The sequence below is a fragment of the Acyrthosiphon pisum genome, chromosome A1 (assembly GCF_005508785.2).
Source record: "Acyrthosiphon pisum isolate AL4f chromosome A1, pea_aphid_22Mar2018_4r6ur, whole genome shotgun sequence".
In the NCBI taxonomy this organism is placed as follows: Eukaryota; Metazoa; Arthropoda; class Insecta; order Hemiptera; family Aphididae; genus Acyrthosiphon; species Acyrthosiphon pisum.
In genome coordinates this window covers 45255736-45279593 of record NC_042494.1, presented here as the reverse complement: position 1 = coordinate 45279593, position 23858 = coordinate 45255736, and the positions used below count along the sequence as shown (strand labels likewise).

Here is a 23858-nt window from a genome sequence, read left to right as displayed (position 1 = left end):
ACTGGTATCCACAATATAAAATAAATACATTAAAAGTACCTACACGTAGTTCGTCACAAATAGTAACAATATTGTGATATTTTCATACTAATATAAGTGACATGTTAAATAAATTTTACAAATATTCCACAGTTTTTGTCCCCACTTGACCCTCACCTCCTAAAAAAAAGTTTACTAGGTGGCCTGGTCCAATGATCTGCAAAAATTTTGGCACCAACAAAAAAAAAGTTGAAATTACGCCCCGGATATACCTCGTTATTGAATAGTAGGTCATTTTAATAGAGTAGTCAAATTTAAGATCAATGATAAATCATTAAAATCATTGCATGCGAAAAACGATTCTGAACAGAGACAGCAGTGATCATCAGTAACTATATTTTTCTATTATTAATACGGTCGTACACTTCGGTTTAGATTAAAATATTTATTTTTTTCCAGGATCATCGAATACCTATCTTGTAATTTTAATTGATATAATATTATGTCATATATTATTTTTATAAGTCAATTTCAACATACCGGAAAATGATGACAACGAAGGGTTCGTATTTTGTAGGCACGTAATATTATATACATTTCTTAAAATAATTGATCTAAATATTTTAAAAACATAATTGTATATAGAAAATATAATAATATACCTTCGCGTAACTGGGAAAGGTTTTATAAGTTCTTACAATTAACATTATTAAAATTAATACGAAATAACTAAAATCGTTAAAAACAAAATCGTTATTTTTCGTTTGGATATCCTATGTAATGAAATGTTTAACTGAAAATGTCTATAAAAATTGAATCTTTCTTGAATATGAGGTACACGGGAGAGGTCTGATTTGACGCTGACAGCGAAAGTGCATTCAGTTGCATAGGATTATCTAGCTATGGCGCTATATGATATGATGGAGATAAGATCTGTCTTCATTTTAAAAGGAGATCTTAGAGCCAGATCCTCTCAAAGGTTTGTCAGAAATCACAGAAAGCAGTACAGTGCAATATATTTTTTTCAAGTGGCTATTTGGCTATATGGCGTGATGTGGAGTGTTGACTTATACGGAAACCGAACTAAGATTGGACAGTTTTTCGCAATAATGAGGCTTTGAAATATGAAATTAAAAATGTATGTTTTTTAAAAAATATAAAAACTAATAAGAATAAAAAATTGAGTAAAAGATTTTTTTTATTTAAATTTGTGGTATAGGTACCTATATATTATTATTAATAATAATATATAGGTACATAATTTATTATGTAAAAAAATCCATTTTATATTACATGTTATTACTCTTCTAGATTATGAGTATATACTGACTTATTACCGTTAAAATAATCACCCTGTATAAATTATACAACACACATCACGCGTGTCATACACAAGCTATACACAGTATAAAACATCTGTGTCTACAGCAAACCAACGGACGAGGTGTGGAAAATATAATCATATAACCTGCAACTTTCGTATCATTATACTTTGATCGCAGCACTGCACATTATTAAGTTATTATTTTCTGTTAGGTATTGACGGGAGTTCGATATATAAGTATATTCCATTTCGCTCACTCGGCGCGCAAGTCTCAAACATTTTCACAAATATATTTATATACTTTCATAACGATTTAGTTTTAATCTTAAAATAGGTACCTATAAGCGCGTCATACCATTATTGTATTATTAAAAACCGTTTTCAAATAAAACTATCGTCATCGACGGTCGTCTGACATTTTCGAGGTAAGCAGGACGTCGATTACCCGTACAGGGGATCTGCGCAATCGATACTTTGATATATATATATTATATAGGTGTATACTTACTTCAACCGCAGCATGCAAGTCAGACACGTCGTTGGATTGACGCTGTTGCTGGTGGCAGCGGTGCCGTTGCAAATGTACTTGATTAAGTACAACCAAGACTTCAGAGACTTGGTGTCGGAAATCGCGAAAAACTTACCCAACGACCTACTGCAACTGTCTACCAACTACATCACCGGATACGTCAGCGCCGCGAGTAAGTGTTTGATTCCCCTGGATAATTTCAATCCTTTTCTGAAATTAAGTGTATAATATTATTATCAATCTTTTTCCTGTTCCATTGTTCCGTAAAAATGTAAAACGTAAATATACCTAATGATATGGACGATTTCGATGTGGTAGTACACTATAGTACCTACGTCGTCCAATCATGCGAAATAAATGTGTGACAACTAAAATCCTTAGACTCCTCAATCGTTAGACCCAATGACGGTAGTAAAAATGATATTCTAAATATCATATTGATCACGTCACATGATTCAGTAAATCGGCACTAATTCATATTTGCAGAAGAATAAGATGGATAAAATAGAATAAATCTTCCCTGACTTACCTGTAGAAGACTTATTTCGGGATATGAATGTACACCTATTGGTCTTACTCTTACGATGATAGAATTTTAATTTGTGTCTGTCACCTTTAAGACCTGATTGTTACTTCAGAGGGTCAAAGGTAAAAAATGTCTGGTACTTTTCAAAATAATCGGAAAACAAGTAAAATCAGTTCTATTTTTTATTAAATTGTAGTTTCAACCACGGACACTAGAAATGTTCAAAATATTTTGGCTCTTTTTGTGTTATCTATAGACTTTCGAAACTTTATCTGCTCTTTTCAGTTTTTTATTCGAAAAATCAAAGAGCTTGAAAAATTAATACAAGATTCCTCATAAGTTATTCGTATAGCAATTTAAAAATACCAAAAATACATTGAGCACAACTTTTTTTATAGCCATTTGTAATTTGACGAAATTGAATATTTAAACAAAAATATTGATAGTAGTTTTGTTCTAATTCAAAAAGTATTAAACACGGATTAGGACTTTAAACTTTTCACCATAACGTATATAATTTGCGTTGTAATAAGGTATAGGTACTAAGAACTAGTAACAACTTAGTAAGTTATAACTAGACTTAAACAATAACTAACAATAATTATTATAATATGGTATATTCTTGGAAAAATTAGTTTAACTTAGGTACACCACGCGTATTACTTATTAGGTATGCAAAAATTAATTTCTAAAATTACCTAACTCGAATAAATTATAAAATATCTTTAGAAATCTCTGCTCAAAATCGTTTTTTGTATATAATGATTATCATTGTATTAAAATTTAACACATCCGTTTCAGTGATATATTATATGATAACCAGATACTCTCGAAATCTAATATAGGTACGTAGGTGAAGAGTGAATTCCATGTTGTTTTTTATTAACTTTGTTACCACGAAATTTAGTACCTACGAAAGTCATTATTAAATTATTTATTCGTCAAGCTTAAGATAATGATTCAATTTATATGATGTGTGTGTACTGTGAAGTGTGTATACTCAATTCACTATATAATATAATTTTAATTAAACTTTAATTTTCATGAAACATTAGTAATATTAATAAATAATAATATATCAATAGTTTTCTAAATAAAATTGAACATCTTAAATATGTCAGACCTATCACGCTTTCATATTATTATGACGGCATTGTTACAACCATTTGGTCAATAATTATAATTTGTAACCACCAATTTATAATCCAAGTATTGTTCAATAGTGAAAAGTTTATCACACGGCGTTATGGATATGCAAATCAACTACTCTTGTGTCGTGGATTGGCTTGGCATTTCGTTTTGATTTGCATTTCAATTCGTTAAGTATGTTTGGCAAAATTATTGTTCAATTTAATATATTTAGGTTTTCTTTAAACTAGATACCATATTATAGGTTCACAAAAATTGTAAATAGTTATATAATACAGAAGTTATGTAAAACTACAAAATCATTTTTCATAAAATGTATGATAGTATATTTAATATACTATCTAAATTCTATAAGTAGTCCATAGATCTACTGTGTTCATTTTAGGTACCTACTACAGTACTACCTATTAAAAATACCTTTTTAAAATTAAAAACTTAGGAAAATAGGTAGCCGCTATACATTACAGTGAGAGTAAAGTGTTCATCATCATCGTGTTACCGTATGTCACTAAAATGGATGTATTCAATTTTAATTCTATGATAAATCATTGCATATGAAAAACGAATCTGAGCGAAAACGAACTGTGATCCTTTATTACTCAGTGAAGTTAATCATATATTTATATTGATATTAACTATTATAGTAATTCATTTTACTATTAGTATTACAGTGTAAACAATAAATAGACAATACCTTAAAGGCTTAAAATGAATCTAAATAATTTAAAAAAATGTTATTCCGTCATGTAGGCACAAAAATAAAATAAAAAACGTTGACATTTCAAGTCTCCATGAATATTTTTTAAATACAATAAAGTAATTAAAATCGTTATAAAACGATTATAAAAAAAATTGTGAATAAATTTTTTTTTAGATTCTGAGTGGAACGATGAATGTATTTTTTATTTGTATGTCTTTAAATACCTCAAAAAGAATAAAACTATTTTTAAGATTAAACCACGTAAGTACAGAAAATGATAATAACATTTGATGAAAAATTCAAGTATCTATAGTTATTCGTTTTTGGATTACATCTAAATAAGAAAATCGATTTTGTTAAAATTCACGTCTTATCGATAAAATTATTAAAAAACGTATAGGACATTTTTCTTTTAAACACCCAATTTCCGAAGTACCAACAACTAACTAGGTTCACTTTACTACCACAAAATAAAATTAAGTTTAAAATCGTAATCAAGATGCTCCAAAAGGTAATAAGATACATTTTTTTAAAAACACAAATACCTAATTGTAAAATCAATACATTCATACCTAGTTCTGCTAAGAATCGAATACTACAAAATCATAATACTATTGAGTATTTACTATATTGTAAATATATGTAATTCTTAATCGCGGGCCCCGTTTACATTTGTCTAACTGTTTAATTCGATGCTCAATATTTTTCAAGACAATTACCTGCAAAGTACATACGACTATTTGGGTTTATCAAAACTATTTGAAGATGATTCACCGGTAGACCATGAAGTACCGAAAAATTTAATAAGAAATTTTAGACCACCTCATTTAGAATACAAAATTGGAAATGTGGTATTGATACATACGATGAGAGCAGGCGTTATTGTTGGATGGAACATTGATATAACCGTGAGTTTAGTACTTAAATACTTGAATATTAATTAACAAGTCACAGGTCAAATTGTATGATTAATACACTGATCATACTATATAGGTATATCATGAGTCTCCAAAACACAACCCTCTCAACACTATTTAATTTACTACAGCTAATAAGTAATGATCCAAAAATGAACTATTCATTTGATCAGTTTTAGTATCATGATACACATATTATTACATTCAAACAAAACAATTTTACATTTAAATTTAAATTTAGGGAAAATACCATTACTTTTGTAACTAGCATTCAGCAACCATAAAAAACTCAGTTATTTTTTTTAATTTTTCACAAAAATTATCAATGCTTTATCCCAGCGTAATTAGTTTTTATATGGTTCTTAACAAATCATACAGCGTGGAGACGCTTTCAATAGATTATAACATATTGTTTTTAAATTTGAATGAATAAAAAAATTGTTAATTGTCATTAAATAGTTGAATAATCTCCAATATTTCGATTTTATCAGGATCTCACTAAAGAACCAGAATACCTAATTTTATCGGAAGTTCATGAAGAATTGATCAAATTAGACCAAGATAAAATTGTAGTTACATTACAAAATATTAAGGTAAATAAAAACAAGAATAATTTTCTCTATAAAAATCTACTAAATCCTTAATAAAACCAAATTTTAGATAAATCACAAAAATATAGACCAATATTTTGAAAGTTTTGATGGAATAGGATACATACCAAAGGAATCATTACGAAAAATGTACCCAAAAGGTTAAATCTACTTTCAAGCAATAACTGTACTGACGTTTAATAATATGGGTAGTAATTACCCAAGGTGTAAGGAATAGGATATTATGTAATATTGTAAGAAATAAAAATAAAACGATTTCATTTGAGTTTGCTTTCTTTTAAATAATAAAATGTCTAAAAATGTCCATATAAAAAAAAAATACTGAGGTTAATTTAATTTTTGGAGTTGTAAAATCAAGCATGGTTTGTCTGGAACTTCGATGTTTAGTATTCTTCACCACCTTCACCTTCTCCTTCGACGGAGTCCATGCCAACCTCTTCGTAATCTTTCTCAAGAGCGGCCAAATCCTCACGAGCTTCAGAGAATTCACCTTCTTCCATACCTTCTCCAACATACCAATGGACGAAAGCACGTTTGGCATACATCAAGTCAAACTTGTGGTCCAACCTAGCCCAAGCTTCAGCAATAGCTGTAGTGTTGGACAACATGCAGACGGCACGTTGTACTTTAGCCAAGTCACCACCGGGTACCACAGTTGGGGGTTGGTAATTGATACCAACTTTGAAACCAGTTGGACACCAGTCAACAAACTGAATGGTTCTCTTGGTCTTGATGGAAGCAATGGCAGCGTTGACATCCTTAGGTACAACATCACCACGGTACAACATACAACAAGCCATGTATTTGCCGTGACGTGGGTCACACTTAACCATTTGGTTGGCTGGTTCAAAACAAGCATTGGTGATTTCTGATACAGACAATTGTTCATGGTAAGCCTTTTCAGCAGAGATGACTGGTGCATAGGTGACCAATGGGAAATGAATACGGGGATATGGGACCAAATTGGTCTGGAATTCAGTCAAGTCAACATTGAGGGCACCATCGAAACGGAGAGAAGCTGTGATTGAAGAAACAATCTGGCCAATAAGACGATTCAAGTTGGTGTAAGTTGGACGTTCAATATCGAGATTACGACGGCAAATGTCATAGATGGCTTCATTATCGACCATGAATGCACAGTCACTGTGTTCCAGAGTTGTATGTGTGGTCAAGATGGAGTTGTATGGCTCAACAACAGCAGTGGAGACTTGAGGGGCTGGGTAGATGGCGAATTCTAATTTACTCTTCTTTCCGTAGTCAACGCTGAGTCTTTCCATCAACAAAGATGTGAAACCAGATCCAGTACCACCTCCGAAAGAGTGGAAGATCAAGAAACCTTGAAGACCAGTGCACTGGTCAGCCAATTTCCTGATTCTGTCCAAAACAACATCAACAATCTCTTTTCCAATAGTGTAGTGTCCACGTGCATAGTTGTTGGCAGCATCTTCCTTACCAGTGATCAATTGTTCAGGGTGGAACAACTGGCGGTATGTTCCAGTTCTTACCTCATCTGTAATCAAAATGTAAATTAGATTCTCTAATGGAAATTTTATATTTTACTACAAACTTACCAACAACAGTTGGTTCGAGATCAACAAACACAGCTCTTGGCACATGTTTGCCTGAGCCAGTTTCGCTGAAGAAGGTGTTGAAGCTGTCGTCTCCACCTCCAATGGTCTTGTCAGATGGCATTTGACCATCTGGAGCAATTCCATGTTCCAAACAGTACAATTCCCAGCAGGCATTACCAATTTGCACACCAGCTTGGCCAACGTGTACGGAGATACATTCACGCTATAAAAATAGTTAATAATTAAAAAGAATATCGATAAGTTTTATTTAAAAATATATATCTAGCAAGTTGGATATTATATTATTTGACAATGAGGCAATCAAATTAAAATATGACATAGTAATGTTTATACCAATCACCTATTGCTGTAGGTTCTAAAACTAAAAAACAAGTAGACAATGAGGCAAACATAATATTATGTTATGTAAATATCTTGATGTTTTTACATATAAAACAGTAACGCTAATAGTAATAATAAAACATCTATAGTTGTTTTCAAAATCACGATGCGATTTAAGTTTGGGAACTAAATTATTGAAATGTATACAATATTTAAAAAATTTATATAATTTTTACAAAAAAAATAACTCAATTATTGAAGAATTGAATAATATAGTATTTATGAATAAATAATTGAAATATTTAGTTTAAAATACCTAATAGGTAAATTTGATGAATAAAATAAAAATACAGAGAACATAGGAAAGTAAGTATATCAAATGCATAATTTAAGATGGTAATAAATAATAATACCCATTACCTACCAATAATTCATAATTCTTTAGTTAACAAAATGTAATATTTTAATTATGTACCTTACCAAGATTAAAAATATAGGATAAAGTAGGAAATAAGGTGAATTCAATTCCTTATAAGGACAAACATTCGAAAATAATTTATCTTCAATAATTACAATTATTCCTTATAATACTCCTTATACCTAATAGGTACCTAACAAATAATAATTTTATTTATTTATTTAAATTAATATCGAAAAGATTACTGGACCTCACTAAGAAAGACTCGTGTATTTTATAATTAATATAACGTTTAAGAAAAAAAATCAAATTGATCAATAATAGGTCCTATGTAGCCGATCGGCAATTCAAATAATTGTGGGTAAACACATTCAGTTTCGTTTGGGTCTTATTATAATATTATTTCAAACTACCACTCTCCTCATGTGTAGGCCAAAACGTTCAAACCATTCTTTCGAATGAGGAACAATAAATAAGTATAATTAATAATAATATATACAACCAGACATAAAATAGACACTAACCCCCCACAAAGTGAATTTATATGACGAAGACAACGCCCTTGCAGACGGTCACTCACTGGCGCGTCGATAGGACTCACACGTCAGTGATTTACACAACAAAAAACCGTCATCGGATTTTGTCATGAAACTGATCGTAAAAAATAGGTAATTGATAAGAGCGAATTACCAGCGGACGTTCGAACGTAACATATTTAGAATTGTCGTAAGTGATTAAAGTGGGTTTTTCGAAAATGCATTTCTCGAAATTACGGTCACGTCCGGTTTAGAAAACGCCACGTCATCGGAAATACGTGTACGGTCGTAAAGAGAAGACGCTATAGCGGTTAACGGTTTTCAGTGCCGAGTTCCGGTCACGCCCATCCCGTCGCGGTCCGGTCCGGTTGTCGGCCGACGGAAAAAAGGAAAAAAGTGACGGCGCGGACCAACGAGCGAATCTCGGACGGAAAATATACGGGAAAACGCGGCAACGGTGATTGTTGACCAGCTACCGGCACCGAAACGCGGACGTGTCAAGATGGCGTGTTGACCGTCAACACACGATGTGCATAAAATCATAAAAACGAATAACGACCACGATGACAATATTGTTATATTATAATTATATTATATTGCGCTAGACCAAATGCCGTTTACTTACCATTTTGAAGTTTGAGTGTTGTCGTTGGATAGGAACGAATTGTTGAAGTAAAAAACTTGGAGTTTTTTTATGTCAGACAAGAAGCGATCGAAGCAGCTTCGTTCACGTCCAAACACAAATTGACGTCCAATGGCCGACGGTGCCCGTGTTGTATGCTCCGAAACTCGTCTGCAGACCGACGACGCGCTGTTCGGCACACCGGCAATGCGGTGCCTACGCTTCCCACCACATCCGCACCGCTTGCCCGTGAATCACCGACGCACACGCAATGCACGTACCCCGCACCGCCCGCCCGCCAACCCGAAAAGTCCGTTAAATTATTTCCTTTTTAATTTTTTTTATCGCTCTCGCTCCATCTTCCTCGGCGGTTTCTCTGTCTCGTCTACCAGCAAATACTGTGCCTCGCCCCGACGTATTATCGCCGTTTCGTTTCCCGTTTCGAATGACTCGGCGTGACGATGTCGGCGCGGCTCTTATCAGAACCCAACTAAATAACCTTTAACCACTGAACTCTATACTATAATAGACTTCAGTGCCTGTAACTGAGTTTTTAACGGTCAACTTTTGTTTTCGTTCGTCCATTTGTCCGTTGGAATTCGATGAATTTTAATGTCGACAAAAGATAATGGTGATCACCATCGTGTCACACGTTTAGGAATCTCGGTTATACGCGTACGACTGCTTTTGCTCGTTACGAACGCTGATAATTAATAAATAATAATATGTCACCTTATATAGTTAGATTAATCAGTTACATATTATTATGTCGAATACCTCTACCTATGCAGTTTTGTCACGCATTACGCAATAGGAGATTACAACTCTCGACACTGTTTTATTTACAGTACCGCAGAGTGCAGGGTTTGATTTTAAATATGAAAAGTGGAACTGTGGAAGTACTACAATTTAATAAATACAAAATTAACTTGCGTTTTGTCAAACAAATCTACTCGGACTTAGTACAAAAGTACACTGAAAAGTGGAAAAGGAACTAGTTCATAATAATATCATGGTGTAGGTATTAAATACAATGTATTATAATCTATAATATTTGTAGGTACTCAAGAGCCACTTGCTTCGTACTATTTTAATTTATGGCCTATTATTATAGTTGAATCGTAGACAAAACAGTCCGATATACAGGTTGTAACAGATAAAACTGACTTTTGGAATAACTAATGTTCCAATCAATATTTAAAATTTTTTTTTTATATAATATAATTTAATCATTTGCGTTACACGTATATTAAAAACAATTATTTTTATTTTTTAACACTGAAAATAAAAAAATTTTAATTTGATTTAAATTTGTTTGAATATATTCAAAATAGCCAATTTGTGAATATCATTATAAGAACAATTTTGATAGGAAAAACATTTATCTTAATCAAATAGTTTATAATATCAATATTTTTTGATTAAATGAATTTGGAACGTAATAACTTTTTCCTTTTTTTTTGGGGGGAAATTTGCTGGCATGAGTATATTTCTTAAGTTATTTACTAATCATATAATTTTAACAATTTTATTTTTATCATACGTTTAAGTAGCACAATTCGTTCATCATTATTAAGTCTAACTGACATACCATCGTATTATATGACAATTACAACTACACACTTATCATTATTCATTAATCATATTAGTAAATAGTAATAATAAATTGCCCGACAATATTATTTTCTTTTAATATTGTTGTTATCCACACGATTACTCTATATAATATTATTATTTATTATGTACCTACACAGTATGTCTAGTCGGTAGTCCTAGTGAATAGTAACGTGATTAATAACGTTTTAAAATTAATTTTATGAAATATGAATTCAGAATTTCTAATCAAATAAAACATTATTAATACCTATTCATTAACTATAAAGCAATAGGACGTACATTAATAGTAAAACCTCATCTACTAAAAACTAGCCTATCCGGCTAAACTAGACTATACTCAGTTTTAGGTATCGCATTAAGTAATTTAATGCGTAGGTATCAAAAAAGTAAAATCACTTTCAACTTTTCAAGGTACTTATTATAAAAAATAACCTTGCAGAATTTATTATCTTAAAACGATTCAATGATAGGTATATAATATTTAAAAATCTAAACCGTTAATCGATAAATTTGTAAACCTTTAACCAAATAATATTATGTATAAATAATAATATAAATACGTTATTATTAATGTTATGACATAATGTTGGACCGTTTCGCACCAATGAACGATAGGCGATTGTTCGAAAACAACAAGTGAAAAGGAACGGGTGAACATGAGCATGAATGACAGATTGACAGTCCATCACAATAGGTAGTACCTACTGTATTAGTGTACTACACCTATAAAATATTGTAATAAATAGTATCATCGAAGATCAAAATATAAACCTGCATTATTATATTATAAGTGTATTAAAATTGAAAATTAATGGGCTACCCAACAATAATAGGATTATATAGTTTCTATAATATAATATTATTTTCCTGACAAAAGAAAACGGATCGACAACATCTATATAACTATAGAATAATTTATTCATTATTTGTGTTAAAAAAAAATATAATATAAACCTTAAAAATCTCAACAAAAGTACCTACCAAGCGTAATGATTTGTTTTGAGTTTATTAAACCTGTGCTTGGTAAACATCTGGGTTGGCACGCTGTCGAAATGGATGCCAAAAGACAAAAGTCCTGGAGAATATAATTTATTATTAGACAGTAGACACATCTGAGGTAGAGAAAAAGTGTCTTTTCAGTGTCTAAGATGAAACTTCTATCATAGTTCCTTTCACTCTATTTTTGTATTTCTTGTTCACGAACTGTATGTAGAAATTGCCTACTTATTCAACGAACCACAGTTAAAATATAGAATAATATAGATGTATACGGCTGATATGAGTACGTACACACTACACGCACAGTGAACTGTCTAAATATTCTAAATTAATATTCGTTTGGTATACCAATGGTTTTTCTTTCTTGGTGGGATATTTTTGTACAAGCATTACATTAAAAAACAAATGTAATTACTAATTAGTGATTATCATTTAAAAAAATCTAATTATTATTACATTATTATTAACACGGTTGTTAGTTATTGCTATACCTAGCGTTTCAAAATAATTAAAACAGATATACTTAAAACCGTGTAGTCCGAATTGAATTGAAGGCTTCTCTTAATTGTAATTTGTTATAACATTTAAATTTTAAATATTATTTAATAATTTAGTGGCATGTGCCTTGCAGTTGTGTTATATTTAATTATTGTGATGACGTGTTGTATTCATAGATATTATATACTACAACTAGATAGAAGTCTTTATACTACAGTTGTGACCAATGTTGAAATCGGTCGCCATTTATAAAGCAGGTAATCATAGAAAATATATACAGGCAATGTTGACATATTTTATTTTACATTGATTACATTTACATATAATATACTGTGATAATATTATTTTGTAAACATTGGCTGCTTTGTAAATGGCGACCGACTATAGGTAATGGCACTTCCTTCGCCTAACACTCAAACATTGATATAATACGATATGCCGTATAGTTATTATTTATTATAAGTTATTTGTTTATTACTTATTACCTAGTTATTAGTGACGACTAAGCAATAACTATCGACTATTGATCGCAAATGTTACACGGAAATACGTAATATTATGTGGGACGTAGTTTTTAGTCGTCGTATACTCACATGTACCTACATTGTTAAAAAAGCTAAATGCTTTTTTATGGGCGTTCATATTATACTACACGTCTATAAGGTAGGCTGTAAAAAAATAGGTCCCTACTTCCTAGATACAGTGCGAGTGCATGAGTCATATTCTGCCTACGTGCCTACACGCTACGTTACGTTTCTATTTGCTATTTGAAATCAATAATAAAATAAAATAAATCATTTTCTTAATATTTTAAACTTTACTATGTGTCTATCCGATATATATATATGCCTATGTTGCCTACCCCTATTATATATTAGTTATTACTAAGGAATCCGAAAGATTAATGACCCTTATTTATAAAATAGGTATCAGGTTTTAAAAAATAGCGTTGATTTGATAATACTATTCAATATTTGATTAAGTTATAAGACAATAAAGTTGGCTTGATTAAAATAATAAAGCGGGACTGTGTAACTGTAAGGTAATTTGACATATTTTGTTATTTGTTATTTGTATTACGTTACACGTTACAATAGTACAATACTCGCAGTATATTATCATTGATTTTATAATTACATACCTACTTTTATAAATATTATATATGCAGCATGCTCACTCTCTTTTAGATACTGAGTGGAACGATGAATGTATTGATTTTACAATGATGTGTGTTTTTTTTATTTTATTTTTTTTTTTTGTGTCTGTCATCACCTTTTAGGACAGTAAAAGTGCTTGGATTTTCTTCAACAGTACCTTTTCTAATAGGAAAGTGAATCTAGTTGGTACTTTGGGGGTACAAAAGTAACATTTTTCCAATAGTTTTCAAAAGTGCCGTGAAAAACAAAAGAAAAATTAAGGAAAAACAGGAATTTTTACGCAAAATCTGTTTTCGAGAAAATTGATTTTGGTTTTTGGTGTAACTTTAAAACGAATGACTGTAGATACATGAAATTTTCACTGGTTGTTTATATTTCCATTTTCTATACATGATAAATTTTTCAAAATATTTTGATTTGTTTTGAGCTGTTTACGGACAATTTCAGTTTCCAGTTTAATTAGTTTTTTTTTCTATGAATGTCAATAAAACTTTATTTGTTTAGACTATAGGTTATAATATAACTCTTATATTATTTTTTTTTGCTTTATTGATCGAAAAGAAAGAATATACATAAATTATTTTTCATAGATAACATTTTCGATTATCTATCTCCTTTAAGCAAAGCTTGAGTTGGAGATAGAGAGTTATTAAATTATATAATATAATTATTAATAAAAGAAATTATACTAAATTTAGATTTTAAATACATATAAAACTAAATAAACAAATATCAATATAATTTTTTTTCTAGAAATTGTATATGATAAAAACAAAACTATAAAATAACATTATATTCAAACATACATGAATAAAACAAATATAGATTAAAATTATTTACATAGCTTAAAATATAAAAAGAACTTGATTTAAGGTAAGTTGCACAATAACCATTCATTAATTAATTTTTTTTTTTTGTATAGTATTGTAATTTCTGTTTTATATCATAATCCAATGAATTGAATGTAGTAAATGTTTTAAATTATTAAATTTCATAAAATATTCCTTATTTCCACGGGTTGAAAAATAAAAACACAAAATGGTCAATAAATATTATAATTTATAATCAGTTTATTATGCCGAATAAATTATCGTTATTACATAAGAATAACGTACATTTTTTTATAATTATTAATTACTCTAAATAGGTATATGGTATATCCATATAGCCGTACAGGTAACATGCATGATACATTGGTACATATATAATAGGTATGTAATATATACAATATACTTATTACTTACTTTATTTTATACTTAAAACTAGATGAAATATTTTATTGAATTATTGTGTAAAGACAAAAATGTAAACAACATAAAGATTAAAGACACGTAATAAAGTTTGTATATTTGTAAATTCGTATTATAGCAATTGCTTATTATTATATATATATAATAGATACCTGAAAATTTGTTCCTTCTTCTTACTAATAAGTAATAACTAACCTCAGTTAATCAAATTAATTATTATGTTTGCATTTTAAATTGTATATAATTTGACGACGAGCGTTAATAATATAATTTTTATTTGTTTATAATTTACTCAAGTTAAACATTATAAACGTTGACTAAAAAAAACCTTGATAAGTAGGATTATAGTCTCCTATAGTCCTATTATCATAATTCATAATCCAAAATACTTCTACTTGGGATTAGGAATCGCATATAATAATATATTGCGTGTGCATAATATAGAGGGAAAGCTCGATTATAGGTCCGAATAAGTCCGATTGCACAACGGATTATTGAGTTTCACCGATCGTTGTACTCGAGATTTATCCTTAAACGGAATGTTGTTAAGCGGTCAATGTGAAACAACAACATGACAACGTGTTTACCGTACAAAAGCTAAATACCATGCAAGTAAAATGCATTATTAATAATACAAATTATTTCAAACTGCAGTATAGCGTCGCGTACTATATTTTGCACTGTATTAGTATTACTGTAATAATATCGTTCTGTCGGTATTTCTATTTTCTGATCTCTCTGTAGCTGACCTAATCGGAAGGAGGACGGATTTTCCCAATAATATTATAATGTAATGCAATATTTTGGCGACAAAGAAGTATAAAATACGGACAATATATCCCTCCGTCCGACGACGGCCGTGAACAATAAAATTCGATAATGATATTGAATCTAAGGACAAACGATCGTAACGGCGCAGACCTGGTAGGACGAAAGGAGGGAAATTATTTTATTTTTCCAACGATTATATAGTGGACGACCAAAATTTGACAGAAATTTTTTTCGTCAGTCCGAAATAATATTATAGTTATAAAATATATTATATCAATAAAACCGACGAACACCCCTTCTCCACCACAGCGTGCAGTCGTGCACAAACGCCACAGACGCGACAACGCTCAGATCGATCCATATTCCGTCTCCATGTGGCGTCTACGGTCGCACGGAGTCGGGAGTCGGGAGTTTCAGTTTTGAACGGTGGCGGCGTCGGCGATGATTCGAAAAGGTGCATGGCTGGTCTGCAGAACGACCGCCGCTGTTCGGCACAGCCAAACAATTCCATTTATGGTCTGCGCGCGCCACTCTGCGGCGACGGCGGCGGCCTCCGTAGTCCGTACCCACGCCACACCGTTCCGCGACGAGACACAACCGTCTGCCCACTGTACCCACTCATCCCCCCCATGACCATCATATGTACGGCTTCGATTTTTAGGCTGAATCCGGCGGCACAGAACTATTCCATATTTCAACATTGTATTATTTCTATTGTTCAGTGCCTCTTTCCTCTTCTCCGTCCCGCCGACCGGTTCTTACTTCTCACCCGTACTCGCTGCGGTAGTATTATTATAATAATATAGGTACCAATTACAACTATTAATGATTACTATACTTAACTACGAACATCAGTCGTCAGACCGTCTACATCAGTGCTTCTTAAGCTTTTTGAGATCACGGAACACCAAACAATAATATTTTTTGATGAGGAACCCCTATAAAAATTATCTTCAATAGAGGAGAATACACAAAACATGGCGATAAACGGCAACTAAACTATAAAAAAATAGAATATAATATATTATTATTATAATAATATACATTTTGTCAAAGTAAATTTTTTGAATATTTTTAAAAAAGCACTCAAGTTTGGCGGAATCCTTAAGTGAACTCTGTTGTTTTCCCAGGGTTACATAGTTTAACTAGAAACTAACACTGATAAACATAACGATAGATAGCACACCCGCGCATCGGGTGTAGCCGATTTTTTTTAAATCGACGATAATAAGCTACTTATAAAAATATAATACGAATAGAGGAAGCTTTCGATTGGTACTAGAGAACGTCACATAAACCGATCAACCGTGACGTTAATGGGAATCTACGATTTTTTGATGCCGACAACAAAATAATTTATTATATAATTAGTATTTATTGTATACATAAAAATCGACCGAACCTCCACTGTCAGACCGTTAAGTTATATTGTATTTGTAATAGGTATACTGATCACGGTTGTCGGTTAATAAGTATTTACCGAAATGATCATTTTTTAGTCCGGTTTCACTTTTCACCACGATTAATCTGTACGTACCTATATACCTAATAACTAATAAGTAATACTGTAATTTATATTGCATATTAGGCGGTATTTGCGGATTCTGCATAAAAAATGCCACCGTGGTTTTATGTAGGAATGTACGAATGTACGATACATATTATTAGGTGGCTACGTAAAAAAGTTGGATTTGAAAAAATGCGGACGTTTTGTTACAGTTGGACAAAAAGTCAGAGCCCTTATGTTTAAATTGTAAAATTAAAATTTTAAAAAATAACCAAATATTATAATGTATTTTAATATCTTATACAATACTTAATTTATTGTAATTTAATATGCTATAATCCATAATCAATAATCAATATTATTACCAAAATAATTGTGTTTTATTTTGTGAATTGAATAATTTGTATTTTCGGACTTCATGTCTGACTCAAAGTTTGAAAAATGTGCTACGACTTTTTTTCTGACAGTAAAAAATGAGTCCACACTTTTTGTCCAACTTCTTTCAAATCGAATTTTGTATCTTCTGATCTTTTGTCCCCGGACTTTTTGTTTGGGATTCATATTATATATATATATATATATATATATTATATCTTTTTTTGTAGCAATAAAACTACTTTTAATTTTTAACTTCTGACTTTAAATGTATATATTAATATACATGATACATAATTTGTTTACTTATATCAAAAATATATATTATATTATATACATATATTAATAATCATTGATGTAATGATGTATATCGGTGTATATTATATATTTATATATTATTTAGAAGATTATTGGAACAATGTTTATTTATCTTTTAATTTCAAAGTTTAGAATACTACAAATTACATTAGATATATGAGTAAATAACGGTTACATTTCATAAGTAGCCCGGAATTTGTTGCTGTATTCGTGAAAAAAATTAATTAATAAAAATTGTATAGTACCTACTTTATAGGTTTATTACCAACAAACTCCATGTTCGGTGCTCGAGCAATTATTTTAAGTAAAAAAGAAATATGTGTACACTACTGTAAAAGTGTAATGTGTTTATTATTATGTACAATAACAGTAATATAATATACCGGTGTCCGCAAAAACAGGGTATACACAGTGTATTTAAATTACTTAGTACTTACTCACTATACTCAGTAGTGATACACTATCAGTACTATAGTTTATATTATTATATTACTCGGTACCTACTCTATACGTATTTTTGAATTCTGTTTCCGGAAAATGAAACCTTACTGTTTGGTTTACCAATCTCCCGCGGACAGAATTCCAAAATATCTATAGGGTACTGTCGTACTGAGAAATGTAGGTAACTGAGTTATAGAGTGTACTGCAGTTTTCGCGCACACGCGGTATACCTACTGAGTATTTTGTTTGTAGCGTAGTTTGTATCGTACTGCATACGATTTTTTTTTTTACTACATTCTACTTTCTAATATTGTGGCTTGTAAATGCAGTGCGCCACTAATTTAACTATTTAGATGATAATAATAATTATAATATAGTGCCAGTCACTTGAGCGTTCGAGTGAAAAAAAGCAACACACAAAAATTGCACAGCCCCGGACGCCCCCAGTACACTACAATTGCAGGAAATCATACTGTTTCGGTTAAAATTGTTTTGACCTACATAAGTATGAGTATTTTCATTGAGTATAGATAGTATACTATTTCGCGGAAGTATTGCGAAAGCATTTCCCGCGGCGCCGTCGGTTCAAAACAAAAAAAAAAAAAAAAGATAGTATACTATCTATACTTAATGGTATTTTATATACAGTGCGCAGTAATTAATCCAGATGTTCAAAGGGGTGGGTGGATGTGATTTTTCAAATTGTGAAGCTACTAAAATGTTCTATAAAAAGTCAGGACTCAGGAGTCTATGCTAAATTAAGGCTAAATAGGTATAACCGTATAGGTACATCATACATATAATATAATTAGCAGGGCCGGATTGGTTAGGCGAGTTACCGAGAAAATCTCGGTGGGCCGCTTATAGTTTGGGCCGGTTATGTGAGTGTGGGTGAAAATAAATTCATGTTCAAAACACTATTGGCCATCTATATAAGCTCGTAATAATTATATAGACGTAATTTCGGTCCAATGAATATGTAAATGGGCCGCTTAGAAGCGAAAATCTCGATGAGGCGATACATGCTAATCCGGCCCTGATAATTAAGGCTGTGAATTTATAGGAAAGTGCATTTTTTTCTTGGTGAATGTAAAACATAGCTTTGTAAGTATACATAATTCAAATTATGTACTTACAAATCCATCTGTGAAACTTTTATTTTGCATATTTTTGCATTTTTTGACGTTTTAAATTTTTTAGGTCATTTTTTTGTTCATTTTCTAGTATTTTTAATCAAATTCCGTCAATTGACTTGTATGAAAATTTTTTTTTTTATTTTACACAAATAAATAAAAAAAAATTTTTTTTTAATGTTTTAGGTGAATAGCATTAACTTAATGCAAATGTAAATTCAAATTCAATCAAAATTTTTTTTATTAAATAAACACTTTTTTGTACTAATGTTTAATATCCTGTACTTAATATTAATTTAATATAAAAATTAAATTGAAAACCATTTTAAATTAATTTTATACTATGATTTTTGGCATTTTAAGTGCATATTTTATTGCATTTTTTTGACATTTTTAATGCATTTTTTAAGGTTTTTTAGTGCATTAAATTCACAGCCCTGAATATAATTATTTCGTAGTAGTATAGTCTTAATTAAAAGTTATGGATTTATTTCAATACCTATGTCGCACCTATATATTATTTACTTATACCTACCTACTGTTATTTATTTGCTTATTAGTTTGAACATATTGACCAAATAATAGAATTTTATTGCTGTTTGAGGTGAATATTTAGGTGATTAAATTGACAGTGGATGTTGATTCATATTTTGAAAATATTTTATTCATTTACGTAAATGATTTTATTACACATATTTCAGACAATAAAAATATAAAATTTTAATAAAAATAAATTGGTTTGTTGATGTGTTTAGTGCTCAACTGATAACATGGTGACATCTCTACGACCGGATACGGTATACGTACCAACATATAATTGAAGTTACAAATGGTGAATTTATACTCCTGAGTCCTGTACCATTGCTATATTATTTACAGTGGTTTAGTTGTTCGCTAAAAACCTATAGGTACGGTTATAGAATATGACATATAACATAACGAATGGTGCAACTAGTGGGGCTAGGAGACTACGACTCCCTCTCAAAAATATCCCTTATTGATTTAGATAATATATTATAAGCCTCCATGGGTTATTTTTAATTAATAGTTTTGTTAGACGGTCTGTAGCCCCCCTTCTCATAATATAAGGCTAATAATATAAGTTCAAATATTGACAAGATACGTAAAATTCACAAAATGTGCAAATTATATTGAGTTAGAAATTCATAAAAAATTTTCTTAAATCTAAGATTTGAAAATGAAATACAAGATTCCTCATAAGTTTGTCTACCTTTATTAAAAAAAAAATGTCTACAAGCAAATCAAATTAAATTTTTATGAGCGTTTGAAGTTCATATTTTTATAAGATTGGGTATTCACTAAATTTCTCATGTAGCGATTTTGTTATTTTGTTGTAATTCAAAAACGAATAACTGTATATATATACGAAAATTATGTCACTGAATGTTTATACTTTCATTTTCTATACACCATAAAATGTTAAAAATATTTTGACTCTGAACTGTTTATCGACAATTTCAAATTTCAATTTTTTTAGTTTTTTTTCTAAATTGTCAATAAAACTGTATTTGTTAGGTAAAATTGCGTGAAAATTTAAAAAGGTTCCTGATATATTCCTATAATAGCAGTTGAAAAATATTAAAAATACAGGCACAACTTTTTTTTATAAACATTTAAAGTTCGAATTTTGACAAAATTTATAAAAATTTAAAGTTTAAAATTTAATAATTAGTTTGTAGTATAAAAATGTATAAAATATTCAACTTTTATATCTAAGGATTGAAAATTTAAAACAAGGTTCCACGTTAATAGGTTATATATAAATTACATTATTCACAATAATAATATCATCAAATATAGGTACCTACTTAGTAACATCATAGGCTGACTGACCGTCTTCGCTCAGAATCGTTTTTCTTATACTGCATAATTATATTATATCATTGAATTCAAATTTAACACCATCCATTACAGTGAGCCACTTATAAGTTGTAACCTACTATCTATAGATAGTAGGTTGCTGTACAGTATACTGTACAGCAGAGCGACACATCTTATTAATTATGTAGGTTTTTTCAAATGTACCTACATAAAAATATAGAATTCTGTTTTTGACTGCAATTACTCATTAAAAACAAATGTAGGTATTTTGTAATTTAAGACAACTTTTGAAAGTATCTCGCCAATTCCTGATTTACACTCTTGTTATTATTTATGTTGTATATAATGCATGATAGTGTATAAACCTATCGATATTTCATGAAAATAAATTTGCAACCTATACCTACTTGCTTTACGTTTATTGGGTCTGTATTTTGTACTAACTATAATATTATTATTAACGGTGTGTCGGTGTATATAGCCATATTAGTTATTTTAGTTATAACTTATAAGTATATATGTTATTATAAGTTATGAACAAAAAAAAAATAATAATATTAATAATAGGTATCATCAATATTAAAATTATACATATTTCTTTATTAATCTAAAACATATACCTACCTAATTAAAATAATAACTATAATCTAAGAAATTTTTTTTTAACCGGACGATTCGCCGATTAGGGCAAACCGCTGTCGAGTAGAAACGCTGCAGGTTGGATATCAGGGAATGTCCGCCTTATATAGACATACTGCACTAAGGACGACGAGACAACATTTCACGGCGGCGGGCGGATACTGTCGGACCAGGACGCCGGGCGGCTACCGAGCCACCCCCGCGGAGGTTCTCGTCGGGCCGCGACGACGGCGCGAGGTGTACTACAACAAGCGGCCGACCCAAGCCGGCAGTAATCTGGACGGAGCGATATAAGAATGCTTTGGTGCTCGACGGCGATTACTATGGCATGCAGTGGCGGCCGCAGCCTGCATAGGATCGGGAAGCGACGAGCAGAGGACGAGTCTGGAAATCATGCAGTCTTTGCCGGGGGACCACCACCATGGAAATGCTGTCCGCGTCTGTGAAACCGGCCGGTTAGGGGGCAGTTCTGGGGGCAGGCAGGCGGTCGGCCGCGTGGTTCGGACTAGAAAGTTTCAGGCTACAGATCGAGGTGCGAGCCGTGCGTGCCGGACCCGCGGAGACAGTGACATGAGGAGGAGGAACTTTTGGAGGTGACGGTGAAACTGATTGAAGAGTAAGAATTTTGACGGCAACGGCAGTTCCAAAAAGCGCGACACGGCTTCAAGATTTCCGGCGAGCTTCCAAATGATATGCTCGCTGGTCAATCGTAGGTATGCTGAAATTGTAAGGACAATTTATTATAATTAACATTTTTTTTTTTTTCACGACATATTAATATATTTAATATTATTGTTATATGGTTTATATAATAAGTCGTATCACTCTAAGTTTATAAATACTGTATACTCATAACTCACGTAATAATAATATGTAGTCATTCTATTTGGTAGTTTATTTGGTTTTTGCTGTGATGTATATATGTCATATGTGGTCATTTATATGAAACCTCTTGGAACGTTCAATTTTTTTTAAACTATAATGTAAGAGCCAATATAGGTAACCATTATAATATATCAGTACATATATACGATTGCGTTCGAGAATTTGAAAAAATATGCGTATTTTTCGTTTAGTAGGTACGTCACATAATTTGATATCATAAACAACACTCTTCACCGATGTCCGATACATATTGTTATAAATGTCCAAACATGTTCTAAAATCTATTATAAACCGTAGGTATATTCGTATAATATAGAGCATATTTTCAATCGGTGTGTATTATTGGTAAGTATATAGTATATACGCGTCTAGTGTAAACCGCACCGGTGCGATCGTTATATGAACCAAAAAATACTACGAAGGCTCCGCATCCGGCTCGTATCGTATCTAATAATAATATATTTTATATTATACTTTATGGGCACTATAGTATAATGTTTAGGTATAATAAGAATGCCCAGTACCATTATGGTACGTGTTTGAACTTTGAAATGTGAATGATGCGCGCATTTCTGGTACTTATATATATTATCATATAGGTCTAGTAATTTTTCGCGAAATTATTATTTATTATACGTTTGTAGGTAGACCCGAACGGAATAAAAAAAATCCCAAACAATAACCGAACAAAGCAATAATAATATTATTAAAATGTGTAATTTTTTTAGAGTAATTTGTTGTGATCAAAATTCGGGCGCCTTATTTGTATTCTACGCGTCGAGAACTCTACGCGTCAGCGCGGTGCGTCGTTTATTTTTTTTAATGATAATCGTTCACAAAAATAATACGAATAAGTGATATGAAAAACAACGATACACAGTACTCGCTCCTTTTTATATTTGTTTCCCAGTTATACTGTAACTTACAATACTCTCCGGCAGACTATCTCTATTTTAATAAGTAACAGAATTTTCTAATTATTTATACTGTGTTAAGAGGACGTGATACCCGCATGTGTTGTCTCCGTCTTACAAGTGAGTAACATAACAAATTTTACGCTCAGCAGAACACGTGTAGCTCCGTTAATTTAATAATTAGAGTGAATTGACCTCTTATAAAATCTAAAGATAAGATTATTATCTAGGTAACCTCGTATACTTTTTAGTATATTTTAATTTTAACGCGAGTTATGATTATTTTAA

At 31.0% G+C, this 23858-nt stretch overlaps 2 protein-coding genes across 3 annotated transcripts; one reads left to right on the top strand and one right to left on the bottom strand.

Annotated features, from left to right (window-relative positions):
* The first annotated feature begins 1450 nt into the window (after positions 1 to 1450).
* On the top strand, positions 1451 to 6515 carry LOC100568676. 2 transcript variants are annotated; one of them, XM_008187340.3, is made up of 5 exons: positions 1451 to 1728; positions 1823 to 2004; positions 4919 to 5115; positions 5616 to 5717; positions 5785 to 6515. In XM_008187340.3, the coding sequence occupies exons 2-5, from the start codon at positions 1824 to 1826 to the stop codon at positions 5878 to 5880; spliced, it is 576 nt and encodes a 191-aa protein (XP_008185562.1). In that variant the 5' UTR covers positions 1451 to 1728; position 1823; the 3' UTR covers positions 5881 to 6515. The 2 variants fall into 2 exon arrangements, with proteins under 2 accessions (XP_008185562.1, XP_003246202.1); XM_003246154.4 differs by having other exon boundaries at positions 1452 to 1728; positions 1800 to 2004.
* Positions 5991 to 9385, bottom strand: LOC100169457 (tubulin alpha-1 chain). Its single transcript, XM_001948650.5, has 3 exons — positions 9228 to 9385; positions 7307 to 7529; positions 5991 to 7245 (listed from the first exon to the last, which is right to left on the bottom strand). The coding sequence occupies exons 1-3, from the start codon at positions 9228 to 9230 to the stop codon at positions 6119 to 6121; spliced, it is 1353 nt and encodes a 450-aa protein (XP_001948685.1). The 5' UTR covers positions 9231 to 9385; the 3' UTR covers positions 5991 to 6118.
* Between the last annotated feature and the right edge of the window lie 14473 nt (positions 9386 to 23858).